The following is a 20,557-nucleotide window of genomic DNA, read 5'->3' as shown; positions in this document are numbered from 1 at the left end:
CACACTTTTATGTTAGATCCACTATGGACTGGACTCTCACTATTATGTTAGATCCACTATGGACTGGACTCTCACTATTATGTTAGATCCACTATGGACTGGACTCTCACTATTATGTTGGATCCACTATGGACTGGATTCTCACATTATTATGCTAGATCCACTATGGACTGGACTCTCACTATTATATTAGATCCACTATGGATCCACTTTGTCAACAAATGCGTGAGCAAATTGTTGAACAGTTTAAGAAAAACCTTTCTCAACAAGCTATTGCAAGGAATTTAGGGATTTCAACATCTACGGTCCGTAATATCATCAAAGGGTTCAGGGAATCTGGAGAAATCACTGCACGTAAGAAGCTAAGCCTGTGACCTTCGATCCCTCAGGCTGTACTACATCAACAAGGGACATCAGTGTGTAAAGGATATCACCACATGGGCTCAGGAACACTTCAGAAACCCACTGTCAGTAACTACAGTTGGTCGCTACATCTGTAAGTGCAAGTTAAAACTCTCCTATGCATGGCAAAAACCGTTTATCAACAACACCCAGAAACGCCGTCGGCTTCGCTGGGCCTGAGCTCATCTAAGATGGACTGATACAAAGTGGAAAAGTGTTCTGTGGTCTGACGAGTCCACATTTCAAATTGTTTTTGGAAACTGTGGATGTCGTGTCCTCCGGACCAAGGAGGAAAAGAACCATCCGGATTGTTATAGGCGCAAAGTTGAAAAGCCAGCATCTGTGATGGTATGGGGGTGTATTAGTGCCCGTCTCCGCTTGGGATGGTCTCCTGCTGGCCCTACTATGGACTGGACTCTCACTATTATGTTATATCCACTATGGACTGTACTCTCACTATTATGTTAAATCCACTATGGACTGGACTCTCACTATTATGTTAGATCCACTATGGACTGGACTTTCACACTATTAGGTTAGATCCACTATGGACTGGACCCTCACTATTATGTTAGATCCACTATGGACTGGACTCTCACTATTATGTTAGACCCAATATGGACTGGACTCACACTATTATGTTAGATCCAGTATGGACTGGACTCTCACACTATTATGTTAGATCCACTATGGACTGGACCCTCACTATTATGTTAGATCCACTATGGACTGGACTCTCACTATTATGTTAGATCCACTATGGACTGGACTTTCACTATTATGTTAGATCCACTATGGACTGGACTCTCACACTATTATGTTAGATCCACTATGGACTGGACTCTCACTATTATGTTAGATCCACTATGGACTGGACTTTCACACTATTATGTTAGATCCACTATGGATTGGACTTTCACTATTATGTTAGATCCACTATGGACTGGACTCTCACTATTATGTTAACTCCACTATGGACTGGACTCTCACTATTATGTTAGATCCACTATGGACTGGGCTCTCACACTATTATGTTAGATCCACTATGGACTGGGCTCTCACTATTATGTTAGATCCACTATGGACTGGACTCTCACTATTATGTTAGAACCACTATGGACTGGACTCTCACACTATTATGTTAGATCCCCTATGGACTGGACTCTCACTATTATGTTAGATCCACTATGGACTGGGCTCTCACACTATTATGTTAGATCCACTATGGACTGGACTCTCACTATTATGTTAGATCCACTATGGACTGGACTCTCTCACTATTATGTTCGATCCACTATGGACTGGACTCTCACTATTATGTTAGAACCACTATGGACTGGACTCTCACACTATTATGTTAGATCCACTATGGACTGGACTCTCACTATTATGTTAGATCCACTACGGACATCTGCGGTCCTCTCCAAGGTTTCTCATAGTCATTCACATTGACATCCCACTGGGTTGTGAGTTTTTCCTTGCCCTTATGTGGGCTCTGAACCGAGGATGTATATAAATAAACATTGATTGATTGATTGATTGATTGAGAACTGGTTCTGCAATTTACTTTCTTGACATAGAATAAAAACATACGAGGAAAAACAGAGGTAATTCTTTGGAAAAAGACAGAAAAAAAGAAGAAGTATTCATGGATTAAAAGCCAAAAATTGGTTTCTGAGAAAAAAGTGCAGCTCTGCAAAACAGTATTTTATTCATCATGCTTTCATAAATGTTCCTTTTTTTTTTTTTGCACTGTTTTTTCACTACTTTTAATCCGTGGTAGCGTATGTACAGCACTTTGAGCAACAGGCGAGTGTAGAGAGCAGAGTATTGTAAGCGAAGGGCAGATCTCAACAGGATACAGGACTCCCGATGAGCGCGTCCTGAGCTGAACTTAGATTTTGATTTGTCGGACCGACAAGTCTTCACATGCTAGTTTATAAGCCTGGCAGTGGGCTCTCCGTGACCAGCATCACAGCCGAGTACACAAACATAAATAAATCCTGCTGGTTTTTTTGAGCATCTGCACAAATTCATGTGCTCTCATGCTCAATATTCAAATTGACTCTGATGGACTATTCTTGAACTATTGAATGTACTTTCAATCAATCAATCAATCAATCAATCAATGTTTATTTATATAGCCCTAAATCACAAGTGTCTCAAAGGGCTGCACAAGTCACAACGACATCAGCGGTTCAGCGCCCACATAAGGGCAAGGAAAAACTCCCAACCCAGTGGGACGTTGATGAGAATGACTATGAGAAACCTTGGAGAGGACCGCAGATGTGGGTAACCCCCACCTCTAGGGGAGACCGAATGCAATGGATGTCGAGTGGGTCTGACATAATATTGTAAAAGTCTAGTCCGTAGTGGATCTAACATTATAGTGAGAGTCCAGTCCACAGTGGATCTAACATTATAGTGAGAGTCCAGTCCACAGTGGATCTAACATTATAGTGAGAGTCCAGTCCATAGTGGATCTAACATAATAGTGAGAGTCCAGTCTATAGTGAATCTAACATAGTAGTGAGAGTCCAGTCCATAGTGGATCTAACATATTAGTATGAGAGTCCAGTCCATAGTGGATCTAACATAATAGTGTGAGAGTTCAGTCCATAGTGGATCTAACATAATAGTGTGAGGTCCAGTCCATAGTGGATGAAACATAATAGTGAGAGTCTAGTCCATAGTGGATCTAACATAATAGTGAGAATCCAGTCCATAGTGGATGTAACATAATAGTGTGAAAGTCCAGTCCATAGTGGGTCTAACATAATAGTTAGTGTCCAGTCCATAGTGGATCCAACATAATAGTTAGTGACTAGTCCATAGTGGATCTAACATAATAGTGAGAGTCCAGTCCATAGTGGATCTAACATAATAGTGAGAGTCCAGTCCATAGTGGGTCTAACATAATAGTGAGAGTCCAGTCCATAGTGGATCTAACATAATAGTGAGAGTCCAGTCCATAGTGGATCTAACATAATAGTGTGAGAGTCCAGTCCATAGTGGATCTAACATAATAGTGTGAGAGTCCAGTCCATAGTGGATCTAACATTATAGTGTGAGAATCCATTCCATAGTGGATCTAGCATAATAGTGTGAGAGTCCAGTCCATAGTGGATCTAACATAATAGTGAAAGTTCAGTCCATAGTGGATCTAACATAATAGTGAGAGTCCAGTCCATAGTGGATCTAACATAATAGTGTGAAAGTCCAGTCCATAGTGGGTCTAACATAATAGTTAGAGTCCAGTCCATAGTGGATCTAACATAATAGTGTGAGAGTCCAGTCCATAGTGGATCTAACATAATAGTGAGAGTCCAGTCCATAGTGGATCTAACATAATAGTGTGAGAGTCCAGTCCATAGTGGATCTAACATAATAGTGTGAGAGTCCAGTCCATAGTGGATCTAACATAATAGTGAGAGTCCAGTCCATAGTGGATCTAACATAATAGTGTGAAAGTCCAGTCCATAGTGGGTCTAACATAATAGTTAGTGTCCAGTCCATAGTGGATCTAAAATAATAGTGAGAGTCCAGTCCATACTGGATCTAACATAATAGTGAGAGTCCAGTCCATAGTGGTTCTAACATAATAGTGTGAGAGTCCAGTCCATAGTGGACCTAACATAATAGTGAGAGTCCAGTCCATAGTGGATCTAACATAATAGTGTGAGAGTCCAGTCCATAGTGGATCTAACATAATAGTGAGAGTCCAGTCCATAGTGGATCTAACATAATAGTGAGAGTCCAGTCCATAGTGGATCTAACATAATAGTGAGAGTCCAGTCCATAGTGGATCTAACATAATAGTGAGAGTCCAGTCCATAGTGGATCTAACATAATAGTGAGAGTCCAGTCCATAGTGGATCTAACATAATAGTGAGAGTTCAGTCCATAGTGGATCTAACATAATAGTGTGAAAGTCCAGTCCATAGTGGATCTAACATAATAGTGAGAGTCCAGTCCATAGTGGATCTAACATAATAGTGTGAGAGTCCAGTCCATAGTGGATCTAACATAATAGTGAGAGTCCAGTCCATAGTGGATCTAACATAATAGTGTGAGAGTCCAGTCCATGGTGAATCTAACATAATAGTGAGAGTCCAGTCCATAGTGGATCTAACATAATAGTGAGAGTCCAGTCCATAGTGGATCTAGCATAATAGTGAGAGTCCAGTCCATAGTGGATCTAACATAATAGTGTGAGAGTCCAGTCCATAGTGGATCTAACATAATAGTGAGAGTCCAGTCCGTAGTAGATCTAACATAATAGTGAGAGTCCAGTCCATAGTGGATCTAACATAATAGTGAGAGTCCAGTCTATAGTGGATCTAACATAATAGTGAGAGTCCAGTCCATAGTGGATCTAACATAATAGATAATAGTGAGAGTCCAGTCCATAGTGGATCTAACATAATAGTGAGAGTCCAGTCCATAGTGGATCTAACATAATAGTGTGAAAGTCCAGTCCATAGTGGATCTAACATAATAGTGAGAGTCCAGTCCATAGTGGATCTACCATAATAGTGGGAGTCCAGTCCATAGTGGATCTAACATAATAGTGTGAGAGTCCAGTCCATGGTGAATCTAACATAATAGTGAGAGTCCAGTCCATAGTGGATCTAACATAATAGTGAGAGTCCAGTCCATAGTGGATCTAACATAATAGTGAGAGTTCAGTCCATAGTGGATCTAACATAATAGTGTGAAAGTCCAGTCCATAGTGGATCTAACATAATAGTGAGAGTCCAGTCCATAGTGGATCTAACATAATAGTGAGAGTCCAGTCCATAGTGAGGCCAGCGGGAGACCATCCCAAGCGGAGACGGGCACTAATACACCCCCATGCCATCACTGATGCTGGCTTTTCAACTTTGCGCCTATAACAATCCGGATGGTTCTTTTCCTCTTTGGTCCGTAGGACACGACGTCCACAGTTTCCAAAAACAATTTGAAATGTGGACTCGTCAGACCACAGAACACTTTTCCACTTTGCATCAGTCCATCTTAGATGAGCTCAGGCCCAGCGAAGCCGACGGCGTTTCTGGGTGTTGTTGATAAACGGTTTTTGCCATGCATAGGAGAGTTTTAACTTACACCTACAGATGTAGCGACCAACTGTAGTTACTGACAGTGGGTTTCTGAAGTGTTCCTGAGCCCATGTGGTGATATCCTTTACACACTGATGTCGCTTGTTGATGCGGTACAGCCTGAGGGATCGAAGGTCACGGGCTTAGCTGCTTACGTGCAGTGATTTCTCCAGATTCTCTGAACCCCTTTGATGATATTACGGACCGTAGATGGTGAAATCCCTAAATTCCTTGCAATAGCTGGTTGAGAAAGGTTTTTCTTAAACTGTTCAACAATTTGCTCACGCATTTGTTGACAAAGTGGATCCATAGTGGATCTAACATAATAGTGAGAGTCTAGTCCATAGTGGATCTAACATAATAGTGTGAGAATCCAGTCCATAGTGGATCCAACAAAATAGTGAGAGTCCAGTCCATAGTGGGTCTAACATAATAGTTAGAGTCCAGTCCATAGTGGATCTAACATAATAGTGAGAGTCCAGTCCATAGTGGATCTAACATAAAAGTGTGAAAGTCCAGTCTGTAGTGGATCTAACATAATAGTGAGAGTCCAGTCCATAGTGGATCTAACATAATAGTTAGAGTCCAGTCCATAGTGGATCTAACATAATAGTGTGGAAGTCCAGTCCGTAGTGGATCTAACATAATAGTGAGAGAGTCCAGTCCATAGTGGATCTAACATAATAGTGAGAGTCCAGTCCATAGTGGATCTAACATAATAGTGTGAAAGTCCAGTCCATAGTGGGTCTAACATAATAGTTAGAGTCCAGTCCATAGTGGATCTAACATAATAGTGTGGAAGTCCAGTCCGTAGTGGATCTAACATAATAGTGAGAGAGTCCAGTCCATAGTGGATCTAACATAATAGTGAGAGTCCAGTCCATAGTGGATCTAACATAATAGTGTGAAAGTCCAGTCCATAATGGATCCAACATAATAGTGAGAGTCCAGTCCATAGTGGATCTAACATAATAGTGAGAGTCCAGTTCACAGTGGATCTAACATAATAGTGTGAGAGTCCAGTCCATAGTGGATCTAACATAATAGTGAGAGTCCAGTCCATAGTGGATCTAACATAATAGTGTGAGAGTCCAGTCCATAGTGGATCTAACATAATAGTGTAAGAGTTCAGTCCATAGTGGATCTAACATAATAGTGAGAGTCCAGTCCATAGTGGAGCTAACATAATACTGAGAGTCCAGTCCATAGTGGATCTAACATAAAAGCGTGAGAGTTCAGTCCATAGTGGATCTAACATAATAGTGAGAGTCCAGTCCATAGTGGATCTAACATAATAGTGAGAGTCCAGTCCATAGTGGATCTAACATAATAATCTACTTTTATACCCAATCATGGAACCCACCTGTTCCCAATTTGCCTGTTCACCTGTGGGATGTTCCAAATAAGTGTTTGATGAGCATTCCTCAACTTTATCAGTATTTATTGCCACCTTTCCCAACTTCTTTGTCACATGTTGCTGGCATCAAATTCTAAAGTTAATGATTATTTGCAAAAAAAAAAAAAAATGTTTATCAGTTTGAACATCAAATATGTTGTCTTTGTAGCATATTCAACTGAATATGGGTTGGAAAGTATTTGCAAATCATTGTATTTTGTTTATATTTACATCTAACACAATTTCCCAACTCATATGGAAACGGGGTTTGTAGATCAGGCCTTCAACATCTGCCACAGATCACATGTCTAATGATTCTAACCCCATCTTTGTATTTGTTTCCTTCCAGAATGAGTACACATGTCCACGGCCCTTACCCGGCGCCTGGCTAGGAGATCTGACTACCATCCATTAGGAAGAACCGCTTCGGACCGTGGAAAAAAAAGCATCTTAACACAAATGCGAGGATAGCTACCCAAAGAACCTGTAAGGATCATATTCAGATTGTTCAGTGAAAAGAAACTCCCAAGAAATATCCCCGAGAAAAACTACGACCGAGAGGTAATAATACCTTTTTAATAACTTCTAAAGGAAACTTTTCCCGATGCCGACGGCGTGCTGTGGACGCAAGTACAGGAATATGACTCATCTTGACTCTCGGGGATTTCCGCGAGGACAATTTGATTGATTTCAAAGAAAGAGACATGCACTGTACATATTGTAAGAGGCTTTAAAATGTGTTACTGGTGAAGATGCACCCCCTTGACGGACCCCTGCGTAATTTAAAATAGATTTTGTTTACACAGGAAGCATCTTACAAGGTCGATTTTTTTTTTGCTATTTTCACAAGACCTGATTGGTGTGTATGTGCCTAACTGGATCAGAATCAGTGTGTTTTTTTGTTTGTTTTGTTTGTTTGTGTGGAGGGGGGCGTGGCCTGCTGACCTGCAGCGAAGCGGGGTGTGCCAGGACCGGCTTCGAGATCAGCGACAGGTGCGTAGATAGCCCACCTGGGCGTGTTTATCTAAATCACCTGTCGCTCTGTTAAAAGGCAGCAGCCGGGAAGGAGAGGGGAGTTGACAGTGGAGCACGAAAAGGAAAGCACAAAGACAATTTATGACAAAATAAAACATTGTTGTAACTCTGGAGGAGCCCGGCATGTCGGTCATTGGTGGTCCGAAGAACCCGGAGGCGCAAGTCTTCCACAATTTGGCGGGGGAGGACGACCCCCCCGACGGCTCGTGCTCGTGCTCCACCGTCAACTCCCCTCTCCTTCCCGGCTGCTGCCTTTAACAGAGCGACAGGTAATTAGATACAAATCTACGCACCTGTCGCTGATCTCGAAGCCGGTCCTGGCACACACCGCTTCGCTGCAGGTCCGCAGGCCACGCCCCCCCCTCCACAGTTTGTATTTTGCACTTGTCGGTAAAGATAAACAAGCTTTACCAAGTTTACGGGCAAACCGGTAAGAGCTGAGGCTATCCCAAGCCAATGACTTTTGCTGTTTTTTTTTTTACATTTATTTGGTTTTACTTTATCGTTCAAAGTGGTTTATTTAGTTGGACAAGAAATGCAATCAGGAGGAGAGTAGAAAAAACAGAGAAAAGCTCTCGCCATGAAGAAAATGTAATTTTCTAAGAATACGATGTTGTTAATGTTGTACTTTAAGGGTATTTGTTTGCCCAGTTTTTACCATAAAAAAAACCCCACCCAGAATGCACTGCTTTTTGCTGTCTGCGTGATCGAAAAAAATCTTTTTCTTTCAGCATATTTTTTTACTTCATTATCACTGTACAGAATTTTGAAGGCCTTCATCATTAAGTGTGTGAAGTAGAAGGCATGGTTTCTTTTTCTGACCTGCTCTGTGCATTCCATTCCTTCAGCCTGCGTCGGTGATTAAGTGGAAATATAGCTCATTACAAATGAAAGGATAGTCTTCAATGGGAGGGGTTTCAAATATACAAAAATAATAATAAAAAATCCCTAAAAAGTGACATTAAACTGCTGTTCTCATAAGAATTTAGTAGGATCCTACAAAACTCATTTAAATTGGGCTTTCAATCAAAAACAAATATACTTGGTGTTAATGGCAATCTTTTTATTAAAAATGCACAATCAATAGGTATTTTTATTTATTTTATTTACAAAACTCATACCGAATGTGATCAATCTAATTAAAGAAAACTGAGCAACCCCAAAACAATCCCAGTTTTACATTTCTTAGAATAATTTTATTAAGCAATTGACAAGACATACAAACACAGGAAAAACTCAAATTGATAATAGTTTCAAAAATATAAATAGGATAAATAATAGTCAATAAAAAAATAAATTATTGCTATTTTGCTCATTTAAGAGACTTTAATTTACAAATTAATTACTATAACAATAACGATGTCTATCATTATTATTATCATTATTATTATTAGTATTACCATTATTATTAATTATTAATATGGTTTTCTACACCAACATTCATCTGTTTATTATTATTTTTCTTCTCCAGATTTTGCCACGTTCTAACTACCACATTTTACACCCGTTCCAACTTATGTCATGACTTGGTCCTGGGGTTTAGTTTTTCTCGAAGGCAACGGAAAGTTGGCTCGGGCGAGACGGGAATGAAGGTACATTTTTATTTAAACACTATAAATACAAAACAAGGAAGTAAACAAAAAGCGCGCACAATGGCGGAGAACAAACTATGAAACCAAACACTTGCACAAAGGCAAAAACTATGAACAATAAAAAAAAGACTAACTGTGGCAATAATAAACAAAACTTACTTGGCATGGACAAAAAGGAGCAGCGTGAACGATGGACATGAAAAAAGAGTCAGAAATGTGCAGAGCATAAATGTGGGGATGTCACCAGAAAGACAAACTGAAAAACAATGAACTTAAATACTACAGACATGATTAACGAAAACAGGTGCGTGACTCAAAACGTGAAACAAGTGCGTGACGTGACAGGTGAAAACTAATGGGTTGCTATGGTGACAAACAAGAGTGCACAATGAGTCAGGTGAAACTAATGGGTAATCATGGAAACAAGACAAGGGAGTGAAAAGACAGAAACTAAAGAGTCCAATAACTAAACAAAACATGACTAAGACAAAACATGATTACACAGACATGACAACGTCAAACTGTTCAGCCTATTCGGGAATCGCGGGCCTTCCCTTGACAATTTCCATAAAAATCCCAGATTTCCCAGAGTTCCAGGTTTTCTGGGACATTTTTCCCATTCAAAATGAATTGGACATTTTTCAAACTTCCACCATTTCCACATTTTTCAACCGATTGAAGCCATTCCACCTTCAACATATTCCACATATCCTGGAAATTCAAACTACCATTTTTTTCAAATTCAAAAACATTCCAGGAATTCCCTGATTACCCTATGTTCACCTTTTTTTTCTGCCGACTACTCCTTCCACATTTTTCAACCGACTTCAACCGTTCCACCGTCAAAACAGGACAAAAAAAACAAAGTTGTTTTTTGAACTGGAAAAATTCCCAGTTTTCCCGAAATTCCAGGATTTCTCCAATACCATTTCTCAAATAAAAATGGAATACTTCAACATTTCTCAACCGGTTTGAAAAGTTCCAACACCAACCATTTCAACTCATTCCGAACATTCACATTTTTTTGCATTTTCCAAAAAATCCCACTTTTCCCAAAATTTCCAGAAAGTTCCCATTGAAATGAAGGGACATTTTTCCAAGTTGCACAATTCCCACATTTTTCAACCTATTCAAACCATTCCAACATCAACACATTCCACTCATCCTGGACATTCAAACAAACACTTTCCAAAGTTCCAAACCAAATTCCGGTTTTCCTGGAAATTCAAACTCTAAACATTCAAACTATTCTTACATTCATACTACATTCTATCAGCATGTCAGTTCAACTTCAGCATTGGAGCATTCACACGCAATTTCTTTCATTTCTCTAACCATCACGACCATTAACAATACAAAAATAACAATAATAGTCAGAGTGGCTTACACTTGCATCTCATAAACGTGACAACATCAGCAGGAACCAGAAGGTAAGAAAAGTTGCATTTGCATAATATTGCGATGAAAAAATATTCCATATGCATACAAAAACAGCAGAATCTGAGGAGCAAGGTGGGGGGGTTATTCATTTTGCAATGCAGTCTGCTGAAAATGATGGAAAGCATCACTCTACATGGCAACTGACGCTGTGGTCAAAGTTAGAATTGCCACAGAACACATTTTTAAAATATTCAACACTTTTCTGCCATCTGGCGGCTGAAGTTGATAGTGTACCCCCCAATTTGTCACGTTTCATGTGTCAGGTAAACCGCGGAAAATGGGGCCATATGAAATAAATGTACATATAAAATATATATATTCTAAAAACTTAATTCTAGCCTTTCCTTTACCACTTTTTACATGTGTTTGGGGTCATTGTCCTGTTGGAACACCCAACCGCGCCCAAGACCCAACTTCCGGGCTGATGATTTTAGGTTGAACTGAAGAATTTGGAAGTAATCCTCCTTTTTCATTGTCCCATTTATTCTCTGTAAAGCAGCAGTTCCATTGGCAGCAAAACAGGCCCAGAGCATAATACTACCACCACCATGCTTGACGGTAGGCATGGTGTTCCTGGGATTAAAGGCCTCACCTTTTCTCCTCCAATCATATTGCTGGGTATTGTGGCCAAACAGCTCAATTTTTGTTTCTTCTGACATCACATGGACAAAGATAAGACCTTCGGGAGGAAAGTTCCGTGGTCAGATGAAACAAAAATTGAGCCACAATACCCAGCAATATGTTTGGAGGAGAAAAGGTGAGGCCTTTAATCCCAGGAACACCATCCCTAAGGTCAAGCATGGTGGTGGTAGTATTATGCTCTGGGCCTATTTTGCTGCCAATGGAACTGGTGCTTAAATGGGACAATGAAAAAGGAGGATTACCTCCAAATTCTTCAGGACAAGCTAAAATCATCAGCCCGGCGCAGTTGGTTGTTTCAACAGGACAATGACCCCCAAACACATGTCAAAAGTGGTAAAGGAATGGCTATATCAAGCTAGAATGAAGGTTTTAGAATGGCCTTCCCAAAAATCCTGACTTAAACAAGTGGACAATGCTAAAGAAACAAGTCCATGTCAGAAAAACCAACAAAATTTAGCTGAACTGCACCGATTTTGTCAAGAGGAGTGGTCAAAAAATTCAAGCAGAAGCTTGTGGATGGCTACCAAAAACGCCTTATTGCAGGTAAACTTGCCAAGGGACATGTAAGCAAATATTAACATTGCTGTATGTATACTTTTGACTTTTTCTCACATTTTCAGTAGACCCATAAAAAATTTACAAAAGAACCAATTTATGAATATTTTTTGTGACTATCAAGAATGTGCTCCAATCACTCTATCACAAAAAAATAAGAGTTGTAGAAACTATTGGAAACTCAAGACAGCCATGACATGATGCAGAGGTGGGTAGTAACGCGCTACATTTACTCCGTTACATCTACTTGAGTAACTTTTGGGATAAATTGTACTTCTAAGAGTAGTTTTAATGCAACATACTATTACTTTTACTTAAGTATATTTATAGAGAAGGAACGCTACTTTTACTCCGCTACTTTTATCTACATTCAGCTCGCTACTCGCTACTAATTTTTATCGATCTGTTAATGCACGCTTTGTTTGTTTTGGTCTGTCAGACAGACCTTCAAAGTGTCTGCCTTACTGGTGACGTTTCACTTCGTTCCACCAATCAGATGCAGTCACTGGTGACGTTGGACCAATCAAACAGAGCCAGGTGGTCACATGACCTGACTTAAACAAGTTGAAAAACTTATTGGGGTGTTACCATTTAATGGTCAATTGTACGGAATGTGTACTGTACTGTGCAATCTAATAATAAAAGTTCCAATCAATCAATCAAAAGTGTGAAGGAAAAAAGATACTTTTTTATTTCAACCGTACATCCCGTCAAAAGCCTCAAGACTGACCGCACATGAGGACGTTCCTGTCTTCACAATAAAAGTGCCGCACCATCGCGGTTGCGCTTTCAAAACAAGAGTCTCCGAAAGCCAGCGCAAACAAGCTAGCAAGCTACGGAGTTTGACGCCAATATATTTCTTGTAAAGTGTATAAAAACGAATATGGAAGCTGGACAAATAAGATGCCAAAAACCCACCACTTTCATGTGGTATTGGACAGAAAGGAGGAACTTTTCTTCTCCTCCATTTGAAAACGTGGACGTTATCATCACGACTGTCTGATTACAATCAATGCAAGTCATCAGAATCAGGTAATACACCAACTTATATTCTAGTCTTCATGAAAGAAAGGAATCTATATGTTAAACATGCATGTATATTCATTAAAACACCTTTAACATGTAAACAAAAACAGCAAAATAAATACTTATAAATTATATACTGTATATATCAATGTATATGTATGTATGTATGTATGTATATATATATATATATATATATATATATATATATATATATATATATATATATGATATGAGTGTGTATGTTACTCATCAGTTACTCAGTACTTGAGTAGTTTTTTCACAACATACTTTTTACTTTTACTCAAGTAAATATTTGGGTGACTACTCCTTACTTTTACTTGAGTAATAAATCTCTAAAGTAACAGTACTCTTACTTGAGTACAATTTCTGGCTACTCTACCCACCTCTGACATTATGTACACAAAAATACCAAACTTTTGTACTGTTGAGGACCGGTATCGATTCCCAGGTACCGGGGAATCGGTAGTGTATCGATTCAAATGTGAAAGGTACCCATCTCTAATTATCGTTAACATTTGTCCTGGAAACCTATCGCAATACTTTGGTATTGTGAGTAACCTTGAGATTCCCCTCCCAAGTCCATTACGCTTATTCCAAATTCTTATGAGAACAGTTCGTTCCATTGCATCATCAAAAAGCGCCTTTTATTTATTGTGTGTCATTTGTAAGAGTTAGTTTCTTTCATACGTGTGTGTGTCTTTGGAAGTCTTGCAGTGACGGTGTTCACTCGGAGGGCCTGTCCTGTGCAGATACCTCAGCTTCTTCTTTTTTTTTTTTACATGAAATAACTTGTTTCACTTCCCATCAAAGCAACCATCCCACGCTCTCTACCTTGCTGTGTGCTCTTCTTTGTGTGCTTGTGTTTCCTTCTAATTCCTAATTAGAAGCATATTGAGTTGTTTCTCCAAACCTTTAAATGTAAACCTTTTAGTCATTTTCTATTGTAAATTCCTGCTTTCCTCATTGTTGATGCTCTGCGGGTGTAATCTTTGTTCACTTTCCACAGTATGTTTTTTTTTAATGAAAACATTCATTGGTCAGCAATATGAATTGGTAAAATAAAATATGACTTAGCCATAATGTGTTCCTACTCCACAGTTGCATCATTTCTTTCACATCCCCAAAAAAGACCGGACTATGTCCCGTGGATCAGAAGCCATCATACCAACATTAGCTTCGTTAAAGGGGAACATTATCACAATTTAAGAAGGGTTAAAACCATTAAAAATCAGTTCCCAGTGGCTTATTTTATTTTTCGAAGTTTTTTTCAAAATTTTACCCATCACGCAATATCCCTAAAAAAAAAGCTTCAAAGTACCATTTTTTCAGCTATAGTTACATTAATCATTAGTAATGCAGCAGCCTAGTTTTGAATGGCAGGGTCCCTGCTATCACATGTTGATAAAAAAATATAACATCTACATAATAAAAATCAACTACAGGCTTCCCAAATGCTGTAATAAATGAAGCATGATGAGTTGACTTGACACTGTTTAAAGGGGAACATTATCACAATTTCAGAATGGTTAAAACCATTAAAAATCAGTTCCCAGTGGCTTATTTTATTTTTCGAAGTTTTTTTCAACATTTTACCCATCACGCAATATCCCTAAAAAAAAAGCTTCAAAGTACCATTTTTTCAGCTATAGTTACATTAATCATTAGTAATGCAGCAGCCTAGTTTTGAATGGCAGGGTCCCTGCTATCACATGTTGATCAAAATATAACATCTACACAATAAAAATCAACTACAGGCTTCCCAAATGCTGTAATAAATGAAGCATGATGAGTTGACTTGACACTGTTTAAAGGGGAACATTATCACAATTTCAGAAGGGTTAAAACCATTAAAAATCAGTTCCCAGTGGCTTATTTTATTTCTCGAAGTTTTTTTCAAAATTTTACCCATCACGCAATATCCCTAAAAAAAAGCTTCAAAGTACCATTTTTTCAGCTATAGTTACATTAATCATTAGTAATGCAGCAGCCTTGTTTTGAATGGCAGGGTCCCTGCTATCACATGTTGATAAAAAAATATAACATCTACATAAAAAAAATCAACTACAGGCTTCCCAAATGCTGTAATAAATGAAGCATGATGAGTTGACTTGACACTGTTTAAAGGGGAACATTATCACAATTTCAGAAGGGTTAAAACCATTAAAAATCAGTTCCCAGTGGCTTATTTTATTTTTCGAAGTTTTTTTCAAAATTTTACCCATCACGCAATATCCCTAAAAAAAGCTTCAAAGTGCCTGATTTTAACCATCGTTATAAACACCCGTCCATTTTCCTGTGACGTCACATAGTGATGCCAATACATACTTGCCAACCCTCCCGGATTTTCCGGGAGACTCCCGAAATTCAGCGCCTCCCCCGAAAACCTAATTTTCTCCCGAAAAACTCCCGAAATTCAGGCGGACCTGAGTGACGTGTTGACAACACACAACAACAGTGTCTACCGTAAAGCAGTTCGTCTGCCGTAAACAGCAATGTTGTGACACTTTTAAACAGGACAATACTGCCATCTACTGTACATGCATATGTGACCCACCCATAATGTGTCACATTTTTTGTGTTGATTTATTTATTTTATTTTGTGGTTTGAATTCGTTTTTGGAGCTGTCATTACACATTTATCAGTATTCACATTGGTCAGTAGGGGGCAGTAGGGCGTTTCTTCCCAATTGAATGCTATCACCTGCAGACCGGAAGTGGCTTGTCATTCTGATGAGCGCCACCAGTCTGTGAACAATTGCAACGTCCTGTGTGCTTTTTCCTCCTGTATAACAGGTTAGTTTTGGTGAATCAACTCACTGAATAATATCCATGTGATCTTTATAAGTTTAAGTACACATTCTGATGGTGGAGCCTAACTCTAAAGTGTTTGTGAGTTGTAGTTTGTAAATGAACACTGAAATTCAAGTATTTATTTTATTTATATATATATATATATATATATATATATATATATATATATATATATATATATATATATATATATATATATATATATAGCTAGAATTCACTGAAAGTCAAGTATTTATTATATATATATATCTTAACCACGCCCCCAACCACGCCCCCCGCCCCACCCCCGACCACGCCCCCACACCCCACACCCCACCTCCCGAAATCGGAGGTCTCAAGGTTGGCAAGTATGTGCCAATAGAAACAAACATGGCGCATAGAACAGCAAGCTATAGCGACATTAGCTCGGATTCAGACTCGGATTTCAGCGGCTTAAGCAATTCAACAGATTATGCATGTATTGAAACGGATGGTTGTAGTGTGGAGGCAGGTAGCGAAAACGAAATTGAAGAAGAAACTGAAGCTATTGAGCCATATCGGTTTGAACCGTATGCAAGCGAAACCGACGAAAACGACACGGGAGAAAGCGAGGACGAATTCGGCGATCGCCTTCTAACCAACGATTGGTATGTGTTTGTTTGGCATTAAAGGAAACTAACAACTATGAATTAGGTTTACAGCATATGAAATACATTTGGCAACAACATGCACTTTGAGAGTGCAGACAGCCCAATTTTCATCAATTAATATATTCTGTAGACATACCCTCATCCGCTCTCTTTTCCTGAAAGCTGATCCGTCCAGTCCAGTTGGAAATGCATCTGCTTTGAGTGTCGCAGGATATCCACACATTCTTGCCATCTCTGTCGTAGCATAGCTTTCGTCGGTAAAGTGTGCGGAACAAACGTCCAATTTCTTGCCACTTTCGCATCTTTGGGCCACTGGTGCAACTTGAATCCGTCCCTGTTCGTGTTGTTACACCCTACGACGGAAAACAGTCGAAAAAACGGAAAATAACAGCCCATTTCAGGCGCGCTAAGAACATATATTTTTCCACGATTTCAGCACTCAGGTTAATCATACCTAAATAGACACAAAATACTGCATTACACAAGACTACCCGAATGTACTCGAATGATTGAAAAAAATAAATGTTTTTAAGCTAAATTATTGGTGAACACAGTTTATGTATAATCATTTACGTAAAACCGCGAGTAATGAATAAAGTTTTCATCAATTAATATATTCTGTAGACATACCCTCATCCGCTCTCTTTTCCTGAAAGCTGATCTGTCCAGTTTTGGAGTTGATGTCAGCATCTGCTTTGAGTGTCGCAGGATATCCGCACATTCTTGCCATCTCTGTCGTAGCATAGCTTTCGTCGGTAAAGTGTGCGGAACAAACGACTGACCATTTTCGTCGGCTTTCCCCACAGCCTCGTATTTTGAACAAATTTCGTCCAATTTCTCGCCACTTTCGCATCTTTGGGCCACTGGTGCAACTTGAATCCGTCCCTGTTCGTGTTGTTACACCCTCCGACAACACACCGTGAGAAAATGGCGGATTCATACCTGCCAACTACTCCGGTTTTCCCGTAATTAGTACGGTTTTCATCAACCTATTCCGGGTTACGGTTGCAGTGATAACAAATACGGTTTTTCATTAATTAAAAAAAAAATTTTTTTTTAAAGTTTTATTCACAAAATCGCGTAACAACAATGACAATCGACAGTGCTTCCCGTAACTTCCTATCGAGCCATGTGCGAGGCTATTTATAGCACCGCTGCCAAGCACGAGGCACCAGTTGCCATTGTTTCCAAACGAGCGAACGATCATGGAATCAGCCGGAGAAAAATCGCAAACGAGTCTTAAACCGAAAAGAAAACTGCAGTCATTCCGTGAAGAATATTCAAAAGCCTATCCGGGAATAATTATCCGTTCCAAAAAGGGTGAAAACTACGCGAATTGCACCTTGTGCAAACAAGATTTTTCGATCGGACACGGAGGAATTAGCCATGTAAAAGACCACGTTGGGACAAAAAAACACAAGTCTAATGCCGTTGCTAGCGATACAAGTGGAAAACTTTCAAAGTTTTTCGGATTTTAGCCACAAAAAGGTAATGACACCAAAGTTATCTATTGGAATTGTTTAGTACTGTTATACTGTTAAAAGTGTTTATACTATTTATGCTTTCAAGTCCAAGTTGAAGAAATCTTGTTAAATGTTGACAGCATAACTACCAAAATACAGAAGTATGTCCTTAATATTTTTGCAGTGCTATTTCTGTTGAAAAGTTAAAATGATTACATTAGAGATGTGATGTGCCACTTTTCAAGTGTCTGATGGCTTAAATTTATTTTCATTATTTTTTCATATTTTGAATTCTTTTGAAAGGCTTACAAAAAAACTACATTTGAATTGTAATTCCATGCTATTGACAGGACTATTAATTTTAATGAAGTTAGCTTACCATGTTTACAGTATGATAATTGTGATAGAAATGTGAATTTTAGGCACAGAATCTGTTTTACAATTGAACAAGGCAGTAGATTATACAAGCTTGGACAGAAAGTTAATAATGACACCAATTTTTTTTTTAATGGAATTGTTTAGTACTGTTTTACCATTTGTTTACTGTAAAAAGTGTTTATACTTTCAATGAACAAATTGAAGTCTTGTGAAAGGTTGACAGGATAACTGGCATTAACTGTCAAAATAATTTCAAACTATTGAAGTTAGCTTACAGAATAAACATGTCAATCAACCCATATGATTTTTGCTGTAATATTTTTGTTTTGAAAAGTCACTGTGACTGATAGAAAAGTGATTGTTTTAGCAACATTTTAACCTGTCTGAATGCTAATAATCATTTTGCGTCGAGGGGCGAAGCCTGAACCCCCCCACCAGGACTTTGTCCTGGACCTACCGGGGCCTGCGGCCCCTGGACCCTGGCTACTAGGTTTTTCTGATTTCAAAAGTTGGCAGGTATGCGGATTGCTTCCCGATGTGACGTCACAACTCGAGAGCGAATAATAGAAAGGCGTTTAATTCGGCAAAATTCACCCATTTAGAGTTCGGAAATCGGTTAAAAAAATACATGGTCTTTTTTCTGCAACATCAAGGTATATATTGACGCTTACATAGGTCTGGTGATAATGTTCCCCTTTAAGTTAGAGAGGACCATCCGTCTATCCGTCTCAGCTTGACAGGTTTTGCACAAACGGCTTCCGCTGTGAGCAGCAACAGCCCTAATTATGCACCCTGTGAAATGTGTTGTTTATCTCAGGAAGGAGTCATGTTTTGTGATACCCCCCCACCCACCCACCCTCATGTTCGCAGAGCTCGGAACATGTCAAGCTGTCAGCCCAGAGGTCTTGAAGGTCCAATGTTCACCTCTTCTTCTATCGTTGACAAAAGTGCACCAACTTAAGAGTGTTTTGAGGTAAGACCTGTCTCTCGGCTAATTGTTATTCTCTCGGCTAATTGTTATTCTTTAAAGGGGAACATTATCACCAGACCTATGCAAGCGTCAATATATACCTTGATGTTGCAGAAAAAAGACCATATATTTTTTTAACCGATTTCCGAACTCTAAATGGGTGAATTTTGGCGAATTAAACGCCTTTCTAATATTCGCTCTCTCCGTTTTTTCGACTGTTTTCCGTACCTTGGAGACATCATGCCTCGTCGGTGTGTTGTCGGAGGGTGTAACAACAAGAACAGGGACGGATTCAAGTTGCACCAGTGGCCCAAAGGTGCGAAAGTGGCAAGAAATTGGACGTTTGTTCCGCACACTTTACCGACGAAAGCTATGCCACGACAGAGAAGGCAAGAATGTGCGGATATCCTGCGACACTCAAAGCAGATGCATTTCCAACGATAAAGTCAAAGAAATCTGCCGCCAGACCCCCATTGAATCTGCCGGAGTGTGTGAGCAATTCAGGGACAAAGGCCCTTGGTAGCACGGCAAGCAATGGCGGCAGTTTGTTCCCGCAGACGAGCCAGCTATCGACCCTAGCTTCCCTGGCCTGCTGACATCAACTCCAAAACTGGACAGATCAGCTTTCAGGAAAAGAGCGCGGATGATGGTATGTCTACAGAATATATTAATTGATGAAAATTGGGCTGTCTGCACTCTCAAAGTGCATGTTGTTGCCAAATGTATTTCATATGCTGTAAACCTAGTTCATAGTTGTTAGTTTCCTTTAATGCCAAACAAACACATACCAATCGTTGGTTAGAAGGCGATCGCCGAATTCGTCCTCGCTTTCTCCCGTGTCGCTGGCTGTCGTGTCGTTTCCGTCGGTTTCGCTTGCATACGGTTCAAACCGATATGTCTCAATAGCTTCAGTTTCTTCTTCAATTTCGTTTTCGCTACCTGCCTCCACGCTACAACCATCCGTTTCAATACATGCGTAATCTGTTGAATCGCTTAAGCCGCTGAAATCCGAGTCTGAATCCGAGCTAATGTCGCTATAGCTTGCTGTTCTTTCCGCCATGTTTGTTTGTGTTGGCTTCACTATGTGACGTCACAGGA

At 39.5% G+C, this 20,557-nt stretch overlaps 1 protein-coding gene across 1 annotated transcript in view; it reads left to right on the top strand.

The window, feature by feature from the left end:
- The window catches only part of lrrtm4l1 (leucine rich repeat transmembrane neuronal 4 like 1), a 148,532-nt gene extending 140,715 nt beyond the window's left edge, over nt 1-7,817 (top strand). Inside the window, exon 3 of the mRNA XM_061980860.2 lies at nt 7,247-7,817. Within this exon, the coding sequence (XP_061836844.1) occupies nt 7,247-7,312 (66 nt within the window). The 3' untranslated portion in view covers nt 7,313-7,817. The remainder of the gene's footprint in view (nt 1-7,246) is intronic.
- The last annotated feature ends 12,740 nt before the right edge of the window (nt 7,818-20,557 follow it).

This window comes from Nerophis lumbriciformis, linkage group LG20 (genome assembly GCF_033978685.3).
Source record: "Nerophis lumbriciformis linkage group LG20, RoL_Nlum_v2.1, whole genome shotgun sequence".
Classification (NCBI taxonomy): domain Eukaryota; kingdom Metazoa; phylum Chordata; class Actinopteri; order Syngnathiformes; family Syngnathidae; genus Nerophis; species Nerophis lumbriciformis.
This window is presented reverse-complemented; position numbering and strand designations above follow the sequence as displayed.